An 11947-nucleotide genomic window follows, 5' to 3' on the forward strand; every position below is an offset into this window, starting at 1 on the left:
CAAGAGTTTTTGTTTCGGAAAAAAATGAACGAGGGGATATCTTGTGGAGAAAATATATCTTTCTAATATGACTTCAACTGTAACCTGCAAACAATGAGATGAACTCGTGAATGGGCGTCAGAGGGGTGTTTGGCGTAGCCACTCGATGCTTAAGTCAGCAGGTGAAGATGAAGGAGAAAAAAATGTATATGTAAATGAATATACGTGAATTCTCAAAAGTCCAGAATCCTTCAAATAAAATACATACATGCTATTTATAGGAGTAAATATCATGATTACCTTGTTTTCAGTACCCACCTGCTAATTAGGGTAAAGTGATTGCTCATACCCTATCTTTGATAACTTATCTGACACGCCAAACCCCTGTAGTTCTGACAGTAATGATTGTCAATCATAAGGTAACTCATACTGATGCAGTTGAGTGAAGTGCTATTTTCGAGATAGCCCGAGTAGAAATCATCCGAGAGCTTATATGAGAGTCTGGGCTTCTGGTAGTTCGGGGAGAAGATGTCATAGGCATCCACCTGCCCGGCTTATGATGAACTCTTCCTACATATTTACCCTGATTTGGACTATCCATATAATATCTCGGGTCATCCATGACCTGGGCTCTAACTGGGATATCAAAATCGTAAAAAAAATCCATGAACAACATCAAATTTAACTACGTTGTTATGAACATGAACGACATTTTTACAAGAAATTTGAAGGAATATGTAAAAAATTCAAGAAAATTGAGTGCTGGAAATTGAAATAAATAGATATGGAATTGAGAGAATTGAAGAAGCTTTGATGCTTCTTTGTTGGATGTTTTTGTTGTATCTTCTGATTATTTCCTTACTTTTTGTCACATTCCGCATGTTAGTTTAGGCTGTATTCCAGGATCACTCCACGATCTTCCATGTTGGGTAATGACTTTGACTTATCGCGTCGTACTTTTCTTGGGCCAAATGCAACTCTCCTGGGCTTTTATCTGTTGGGCTTTTGCTTATGGGCTTCTAAGATTTGGGTTAAACACTAATATATGTATAAAAACATGAATAAAAATCTCAGTTATTGTTTCCCGATTTTGCCTTGCTCGCTGACTTTTGGTGTTCCGAGCATTCCAAAGGATATGACACATAATCATTAATTAAATAATTAATTACTTGCCGATTTCTGGTGTTCCGGGAATTTCAACGGATATAAAAGATAATCAATCAATCATTAATTAATTAATTAATTATTAATCAACACTCTAATTTTTATTTAAAATAACACATTTAATAGCACTTTTAAAAGAAAGAATTACGTACAATTTACACCTTTAAGTATGATGAATAGAAAACCCTTCCCCTTCCTATCCTCATTGACGTAAAACCCAAGCAGAAAAGAATAGAGGGGCTTGGCCTCAGTTGCCCCGGAGAATTTCGACAGTGTTCGGAGTATCTTCCAATCAACAGGTCGTCTTCGAACCATCTACATTTTAAACTAAGACAAGATTAATTAGTTCGTTTGACGTATCAATGAAATCATATTATTTAGAAGCTATCACTCTAGAGAGTGAGATTTTGAATAAGATCGCATGAAAATACATTATTGGTGTCTATAGAGTTTTCGTAGAGATATAACTTCATTGAAAGCATTAGAAGAATTTTGTGCGTTTATGTTATTTGATATTTGATTTTTACGAGAATATTCGATCAATATTTGATAATAAATTTCTAATTGTCATTTGGAAAAGGAAATAGGAAAGATTGAGAATTTTTTCTAATAAACTAGAAGAATTTATAATATAAATGTTTAAATGAATTAAACACAGTTGATAGTTAAGGGAAAATGAACTTCTAGAATTTATCTCTAATAGATCTTTTCTCCTTATTAATCTTGTTAATAATTGAATAACTGTTGCAAACTTTATTTTAAGTTATCTGTGGGGATCCGGACGGTAATCATATTCTTAATCATCATTAGGACAATTTAATCAATTATAATAAACAGGTCTAATTTTTTTTTAAAATTGCGGAACGTAATGGAATACATGCAAATATACATCTCAGTATATTAAAAGTACAAGTTTGGTACTATATATATACACAATCATTCAACTAAGGTTTAACAACTAATTGTCAAGTGTCCAAACCCTATCTATAATCCAAGTCCGTAGTCTCCACTCTAATCACGATCTATCTTCATCTCCTGGACCCTGATCCTGTCCCACCTGTTGTCATGTACACATACAAACAAGACAACAGCCGGAGAATTCCGGTGAGAAATACATCCCAGTATAAATCAACGAACATGCAATCATATAATCAATAAAAAAACATGTAACAGATAACAGTAATATATATCAAAGTCTGAAAACCTAATCAATATAAAACTGTCAATCGTACTCGTGACTCCACGACTCAGACTAGACTCAATCCTAGTCTAGGAATCCCGGTTTCCAGATGTGGTATTCTTATAACGACCAACAGTAATAGAAGAAACTCCGATTCTATCCACGTCGATATAACCAAACATCCAGTGTCTTGACCTAACCGTCACAGACTTTGGCGTTTTCACCAATTTTCTATCTTGTGACATCGTGCAATGTGCCCGTGGCGATCCCATACGTTTATCTTGACCTAACCCTCTGCCCGACGATTTGCATTGAACGATTTGCATTGAACGATTTGCATGACTCAATGCAAACCAGTGTCTTGACCTAACCCTCTGCCCGTTTCGCGCATGTGCGCGTCTCATGTCGCGCATGTGCGCGAAAGGCACTGTCCTCGCACATACATCTTTTCATGCTGAATCAAATCGTGTCCCGATTAATCCTCTCATAATCATATCAAATTATAAATCAATAATTACAGATTACTATGATTAAATTCTCGGGCAATACATTATCAATCTCACATTTGATTTTTTAAATAAAGTTATGATTATATTAATAACAGTACTTAGTGTAATATCAAATTATTCATTCATTGTGCGATGATATTCGTATTTATTCACGTACTAAAATTAACTTGACAATGTACACATGCGATAAGAAATCACGCAACAACAGTATTATATATGTATTATTGCTTCACGACATGTATATCGTGTCTGATGTATAATCTCTTACTATGGTTTATGTTCGACAAATTGCATTTTTAATTATATACGTGTGTATTTCTCTTGTTGTATTTTTATTATCTATATTGTCAAATTTCAGTTCGTTATTTTTGTTGTTTTTTTTTACAATTTTATTCATTTTTCTGACATGTTGCTGATGTACGTAGTATCAATGCGATCTGATATGACCTGAAGTGTTTAGAGCCATGTCAATATTCTCGTTGAAAATTGATTAAAATTGTCAAAAAAATCCGACGATACAAGATCAACACTAAAATTTTATAATTTAGAAGACCAAAAATCATAAAAATACAAAGATTCCGGAACAAAAATACAATTTTGTACATATAAAATAAACCAAATCGCATAATAATATCGTCGAGAATCCAAGGGAATTATATAATATTGATCAAATTTCTCCTCTAATATTGTGATTTTCCCCCTTTATATTGTGAATTATCTATTACAGACCACATCATCGTTCTTTTTCGCAGAAGACACTCATTTCCTGGAATGAGACATTTTTTACAAGGAATAAATTTTCTTAATTTTTTTAACAAAGAAATTTTTAAAAAAATTATAATTTTATATACTCAGATGAATATCTCAATCGTCGTCGAGCCTTCTTATTACTTGTATTGGTTATGAACAATCGTTTGTGAATTGTTATTAGTAATTATTCTCATTATCTAAATTGATTATTTATATTGCATAACAATTCAAATGTGATGTCTATATTACTATTTATTAAAAAAATTGAATTGCACTCGTCTGATAATATCTTATACATCTTTGTACAAATTAAGTCCAGAGTAGGTCTCTTGTGAGATGGTTTCATAGATCTTTATTCATGAGACGCGTCAACAAAGTCCATATGTACAATAAAAATTAATATTTTTTTGCACAAAAGTAATATTTTTCATGAACGTTCAACCCAAATAAAAGACATGTCTTATAAAATTGACACATGAGACCGTCTCACAGGAGTTTTTGTGTTAAGTCTAATTCCTATATTTTTCAATACAATTTAATAATCATCCAATTTTTTTTAAAAAAAAAAAAATTCATCCAATTCAACCCTCCAAAATCCCAGCTCAAATTCCCTACAGGAAAACATTAAACTTATCTAGTTTATCAAAATCACCCCTAAATATCTCAAATAACCAAAGGCACATTTATCCTAACTTATAAATCCAATTACTTTTTAATTTTAATTTTTTTAAAAAAAGAAAAAGTAAAATTAATTAAAGTGACAAAAGACTTAACTAATACTAAAATTATATCCATGCATCGTTACTTGTACATGTACACACATTGAAAATTGATACTTACAATTATATAAATTAATTTGAGAATATGTGGCACCGACATAGCTATGTTTTAATATTAACGTAGTGCTCAGGTATATAGTATCATATTAATATTTTGACAAAAAAAATACTAAAACTAAAAAAAAAAAAATTAAATGATACATGACTAGGACCTAGCTAATTCAGACGAATCTCAAATCAATAAATAGATACGACATAATTAAAATTTAGATCGATGTTATTTGCCGTCAATGTTTTGTTATACATTTCTTTTCGTGCATAAATTTTGTACATTAAAACTGTGGGTAATACCAAGTAGCGTGTGAATAACATTGATTTAAAATTTATTTATGGAAACTTATATTTTTGTAATCACTTGATTTTTAACCATTATTCATTCTACATTAGCTTACAATTATGTGTATATATATAAAAGAATCGTTGCATAAAATTTTGAGCAAATACCAAATTCAGAAATAAGCAGTGGTGTCAACCAGAGTTAAGCTATGTAATACCGAGAGTATTTTTTTAACTATTATAATATACTTAGATAGTAGGTCTTTTGTGAGACGGTCTCACAAATATTTATCTGTGAGACAAGTCAATCCTACCGATATTCAAAATAAAAAGTAATACTCTTAGCATAAAAAGTATACTTTTTCATGGATGATCCAAATAAGAGATCCGTATCATAAAATACGACCCGTAAGACCGTTCACACAAGTGTTTGCCTTAATTAAATTATGTGAGTCTGTCAAATTTTTATAAAAATCGAGATGAAAAGCTAACATTTGAGAATTGAGAACGTGAAAAATAAGGTGTAAGCATAGAAAATTCCGATTAAGATAAAAAAAAATAAAGTGTACCAAAGTCAGTCTCTCCGAAAGGGATTCGCAGGTTTTTGGCTCCATGCATTTTGTCGACCAATCAAAAGGGTATCCTATTATTAAGGTTGTAACAGTCGTTCTTTTTCGTTGCAATGCAAAACCAAAAGACTCTGAGATGTATGCGTTTCACCATTAAATATCTCCCCCACCACCGTCACGCCGCCGTATCCCACCAACCCCGTGGCTGCCATCGCCATGCAGAGTCCAGCCCACAAGCCAGAATCTGTCATTACATTTTCTTGGCACCCTTTTAGCGGGAATTCGTGAGTCTGATCCTCGATCTGATGAACAAGGAAAATTTTGGTGTTTAGAGAAGAAATATAGTCACGTGAAACGAATCGACTGTAAAAGAGTCTCTGGTTAGATTTGTATAACAGGGGGATTTGTGTTCTTGTTTTTTGCATCATTTTGTCGGAGGGTGATCTTGAATTCTTGTTGAGGAGTCCGCTGTGACAAATGGCGGACATTGTGAAACAAATCCTCGCGAAGCCGATACAGTTGGCGGACGAGGTGATAAAATGGTCAGACGGCGCCAGCTCCTTTCGCCAAGATTGCCTGGAAATCAAGGCCAAGACCGAGAAGCTCGCAGGCCTCCTCCGGCAGGCAGCGCGAGCCAGCAGCGACCTTTACGAGCGCCCCACGCGCCGCATCATCGATGACACCGAGCAAGTCCTCGACAAGGCCCTGACCCTTGTTTTCAAGTGCCGGGCCAATGGCTTCAGGCGCATCTTCACCATCATTCCTGCAGCTGCCTTCAGAAAAATCTCCCAACAGCTCGAAAACTCGATCGGGGATGTCTCGTGGCTGCTTCGTGTATCGACCCCGGCTGATGATCGCGATGATGAGTATCTTGGACTCCCGCCTATTGCTGCGAATGAGCCAATTTTATGCTTGATATGGGAACAAATTGCGATCTTGTGCTCGGGTAGTTTGGAGGAGCGTGCGGATGCTGCTGCGTCGCTCGTATCATTGGCAAGGGATAATGATCGGTATGGAAAATTGATCGTTGAGGAAGGAGGGGTACCTCCATTGCTGAAATTGGCTAAGGAAGGGAGACAAGAAGGGCAAGAAAATGCAGCTAGAGCCATAGGGTTGCTCGGAAGGGATCCGGAAAGCGTCGAACACATTGTGAATTCAGGAGTTTGTCAAGTGTTTGCGAAAATCCTCAAAGAAGGACATATGAGCGTTCAGGTTGTGGTTGCTTGGGCTGTCTCTGAGTTGGCCGCACATCATCCCAAATGCCAGGATCATTTCGCGCAGAACAACACAATTCGATTGCTGGTTAGCCATCTTGCCTTTGAAACGATTCAAGAACATAGCAAGTATCTCATAAGTAAGCAAAATATGTCGATTCACACGGTGGTGCTGGCGAATTCCAACTCAAACACAACCAAGAATGATGATGGTAGTAGCATTAGGCATGAAGACGAGGACAAGCAGTTTCAAAGCCAGATTATGCACCCGATGGGGAATGAAAGCACCAGTCATATGCACAATCTGGTTACAAACACAGTTGCCATGAAATCGAGCATGAACCTCAAAGGCAAGGCCACCCAGCATTCTCACGAAAGCAACACGAAACCTACCCACAAAAACTCGAAAACTAACCATCAACAGCACAAGCACCATTTTGCCTTGACTGGAAACAGCATCAAGGGAAGGGAATTCGAAGATCCTGCAACAAAGGCAGAGATGAAGGCCATGGCAGCTAGAGCTCTACGCCACCTTTGTGCCGGAAATATAACCATCTGTCGGAGCATAACTGAATCAAGAGCCCTTCTATGCTTTGCTGTTTTATTGGAGAAAGGGCCTGAAGAAGTTCAATACAATTCAGCAATGGCACTAATGGAGATCACAGCAGTAGCCGAACGAGACGCGGAACTGAGGCGCTCTGCCTTTAAACCTACTACACCTGCTGCCAAAGCTGTCGTGGACCAGTTCCTAAGAATCATCGAAAAAGCTGATTCAGAACTCCTCATTCCCAGCATTAGGTCCATAGGAAACTTGGCAAGAACTTTTCGTGCAACAGAGACAAGATTCATCGCCCCATTAGTAAAGTTGCTGGATGATAGGGAGCCTGAAGTGACAAGTGAGGCGGCCATAGCCCTTAACAAATTCGCCTCGAGCGACAACTTCCTGCATGTAAATCACTCCAAGGCCATAATCAGTGCCTGTGGGACTAAACATCTGATCCCATTGATCTACTTCGGCGAGCAAATGGTGCAGGTCCCTTCCTTCGTATTGCTCTGTTACCTCGCATTGCATGTCCCTGATAGCGAGACATTGGCTCAGGACGACGTGCTGATCGTGCTGGAATGGGCTACAAAGCAAGCCAATCTAATGCAAGAAAAAGAAATCGAAACCTTGGCGTATGAAGGGAAGAAGAGGTTGGAACTCTACCAGTCTAGAGGATCAAAGGGTTACCATTGATTGTGTTCAAGTTTTGTATAGTCACAATAGTTTCTTCACATTCCCATGTGACGCCGCCGCAAATCGCTAAGGGTATTGTAGTAATCTCAGCATAGGCATGTAGCGAGGGGCGGAGCCACATGCTCCTTTGCCCGGGCTTAAAGCCCGGGTGGTCCAATTTTTTTTTAAAAAAATCTATATGTAAATTTTGTATAATTTTGAAATAATATGATATTGGCCCGGGTAGATCAATTTAAAATATTAAAAGATTCTAGAGTTTAAAATTTCAGCCCGAGCTCCGCCATATTTCTGACTCCGCCATGTAGCCATACCAAGTTCATGCATAGAAACAATCTTTTTTTTTTTTGACTTTGGAAATCACAGCTTCTTACTTTGATTTGTTCTGGTAAACTCAAATGGTCGACGCAATAACTTGCAAATCACGTTGAAAAGGAAAACCACACAAGACAATCACAATCTGTGTGACAGACTCAAAGCTGAGATGATAGAGCCAGTCGAGACTGAACCCTTGATCACCATATCCTATCATCCAAGCTATCCATTGGGGCGTAGAAACATTTTTCTTTTTTTAAACTGTATTTGTATCTTGTGAATTTTGTTAGATAATAAAGACTATATAGTTTGCGTTGAAACTTGAAACAAATGTTTTTAACATGTCTTCCCTATGAATTTTGAAAGATGATAAATGACTGCCTTAGTTCAACTTTTGTTGTTTAAACATATTTCACGTAAATATTTCTATGTTTTTGGTTTGTTATTCCAAACATTATGGTACTCGTGGGAGCCAACAAATTTAGCTAATAATGTACAAATGATAATATATTAAAAATATGGAAGAAAAAGTTATGTGATTGAGAAAGGTAAATTACCATAATAAATTAATTTGTAATTTTAGGTAAGGAGGTGATATGTGAGAAAACTCACTTGCGTTGTTTATGGATCGAGGGAAGTAATGATTTTTCGAACTCATAATTTGATTATTAAATTATATTATATTTATTTATAAATTTTAAAAAATTTGGGATTTTTATCTCTTGAAATCAGATTATTCAAATCTATGACCTAAAATATTATAATACTTCATATAACAAAATAATTAAATGTGTAGTACGACGTCACCATTCAATAAATTTTTGGGACGATATGATACATATCGATTCTGAAAAGACGAAATCAAGAATATGTCATATATTTCAATATAATCTAATAATATATGCATTTTCAAGTTTTTTTCCAAAAATTCTTGAAAAACACTATTGAATATTACAAAAGAATTTTTATGCATGTACATTATATTTCATATCAAATTGTAAAATGCTTGTTTTTATTATTTTTTTAGAATGTGTAAAATGGTTTTTGTACCAAACTGAGGTTATCATATATATGGGCCTATGAAAGAAATTGGTCCAACTGTTTGCATAAAAAGAGAGGTTCATTCAAGGTCTTGGGAGTTTTAGTTACGCATATCCAAAAATAAAAACCCAACTTGAATAACCCATGGCTAAATAGGAGTAGAGGAGGAATTTTTGGTAGGAATGACAACAAGTCAAGTTCATATTAAACTCGTCTCGTCCCAACGGAATAGGTTTAGACCTGGAGTAACGGGTCTACAAGCCGATCTGGACTCGGGTCCTGAGTTTGGTCAGACTCGCCTCCTCAAAATATAGACCAAACTCAGGACCCAGTCCAGATATGCTTGTAGACCTAATGATATGATTATATTTTTTATACTAAATAACTAATATATTATTTCAACATTTCTCAAATATATAAGCATATTTGAGGATTCTTGTATCATTATTTTTTATGACACATACTTCTGTGAGATCTGTTAGGATTGAGAAAGAGTTTAGAGATGATGAATAAACTCCTTAAAAATCGTTGATTTTAAAATTTGTTGAAAATTTTTCTCGAACAGTTAGAAACATGAACCACTTGAAAATGCGGAAAATGGTTCAAAATTTCTAATGATGGCTTCAACCAGTTGGCCGACTTGTTAATAAAAAAATGTTTGAAATGTAAGTTCTCGCGAAAAGTAAAGACACATGATTTTTATGGATGTTCAGAGATAAAACTCATACGTCATCCTTTTTTCTTCTTTAGGAAGGATTCCACTAAAAGTTTTTGGCTTTACAAACTTATTGCAACGGTCCATTTCAATCAAGACTTATCACACTGCCTGTTTTGGAAACTCTTAGTGATCACTTTACACTTCTGGATTTTAAGAACCATCGGTTTATTAGACAACACAATCAATCAAATAACCAAATGTTACTGATGTAAAGAAAACAATATGCTTTAGTAGCACGAAGATGATCCTTGAATGATCAGATATCTTTATGTTGAGTGTCTGTTTTGATGAGCGATGAAGTGTATGAACTTTAAGTACACTCTAAATCTTCAAGTATGCAAGCTTAATAATATGGTTATTGCGCGGTTGAAAAGTTTAGTTGATTGATGTTGTATTCTGCATTCTCAACTCTTTTTTTATAAGCTATCATTCCAATAGTCGAAAAAATGTGTAACGTAAACATGTAGCATTGGAATGATGTGTCACTATCAGCTGCAACAATATTAAATGTTTTTCAGTAAAATTTAATGTTCTCTTTGCTGGTGCAGCTTTGAATCTCGTTTCTTTGAAGACTTGCTGCTAAGCATCCTTTTGTAGTAACTGTTAATTCATCAGAACTTGTAAGATGTTTAAACAATATTTCTATTCTGGGATAGTGACATTAATGAAGATCTTTATCGGGACTGCTGTAGGACATGGTTGACTTGTAGCGATGCAAAACCATTGAATGTCCTGAGTCGGTCTTTCGTTAAAAATGAATGGCTATTTAATGAAGCGGTTGAAGACGTTAAAAAGACGGTTGAAACTTATTCAAGCTATTGAAATGCTATTGGCGGTTGAGCTCCAAACGATTTGAAGTGTTCCTGTTATACAAAATAAATTGCGGTTGTTTTCCTGAAACAATTAGGTGTTGTTTTGATTTTGTCAATCACCAAGTTTTAGGGTAATAATAATTTTTTAATAAGACCGTTGCATAAGTTAATTTTGTGAAATAGGTCTCTGACCAGACACAAAAACTCTTATGAAACCGTTGCATGAGTCAAAAATATATATTTGTGTGTAGATATATGTAGGGGTGGAATCACGTCGGGACCCGTCCTATAACCGCTTACCCAAGTTATCGTCCATATAAGAATTGAAATTATTTTTTTCTTCCGATCATGTGCCCGAAAACATCAGGACCCGAAATTTTGATCTAGTCGGGTAGGGAGAGGATATCCCGAAAGTTCAAGATCTCCTCGGGTAAGAAGATGATATCCCGATGAATATAGGGATGTAAACAACAATGTGATCTCTTCACTCTTCTAAGTTAGACCGAAAATAAGAAAATTATGATAAACTATCTTTTATTATGTATGATTTTATTTGAATTATAATATTTTCCTATGTGAATATTTTTTTTTGGATGAATCAATTAATAATTTTATTTAAACCCTTAAATCATCATATGTGGGCTAACCCTTTTTAAATAAGTTAGTCAATTTTTATATGATATTTGACCCGATATTATTTGATTTAAAATTAAAATCTACGACGCAATAGGTTAATAATGTTGAAAATATGAAAAATATTTGTGTTGAAAATTATAATGTTGAATGTTGAAAATTAGGTAAAATTAGGTGTTGAATGATTGATAATTAGTGTGTGATGATGTATGTAATGATGAAATTGTTTTTGGATTGTTTTCCAAAAAAATCCTATAAATAGGTCTCCATTTGTAAAGATTTGATACAATTGAGTGGAGAGAAAAATATTATAAAGTGTGTAGTTTGGTAAATTTTGAGAGTTTGAGATTTTTACTTTTTACCATAAATTTTTACTTTTTCACAACACGTTATCAGCACGAAACTCTAAAAGTCCTCCATATTTTTCCAAACTCCAAACAGAAGAAAAATGTAACAAAAGTAATAATATTTATTTTACTGTTATTTATTTATTATATATAATATAATGTTATTATATAATAAAAATTAGAAATAATAAAAATAATTTTTTTTCAAAAACTTGTTATAAATCCTGGGAGGATGTTAAGACGACATACCACACTCCCGGGAAGGGATACGACAAGTATAAAAGCCTATAAGGTTTTTAAACAAAATAACTTATGATACATCATTATAATAATATGATATGATATACATAATTATTTAAACATGACT

General features: G+C 34.6%; 1 protein-coding gene across 1 annotated transcript; it reads left to right on the forward strand.

The window, feature by feature from the left end:
• Positions 1-5254: 5254 nt before the first annotated feature.
• LOC142521377 (uncharacterized) lies at positions 5255-7823 on the forward strand. The gene has a single exon (XM_075624578.1). The coding sequence runs from the start codon at positions 5744-5746 to the stop codon at positions 7715-7717; it is 1974 nt and encodes a 657-aa protein (XP_075480693.1). The 5' UTR covers positions 5255-5743; the 3' UTR covers positions 7718-7823.
• The last annotated feature ends 4124 nt before the right edge of the window (positions 7824-11947 follow it).

Source organism: Primulina tabacum, chromosome 12, assembly GCF_025594145.1.
Source record: "Primulina tabacum isolate GXHZ01 chromosome 12, ASM2559414v2, whole genome shotgun sequence".
NCBI lineage: Eukaryota > Viridiplantae > Streptophyta > Magnoliopsida > Lamiales > Gesneriaceae > Primulina > Primulina tabacum.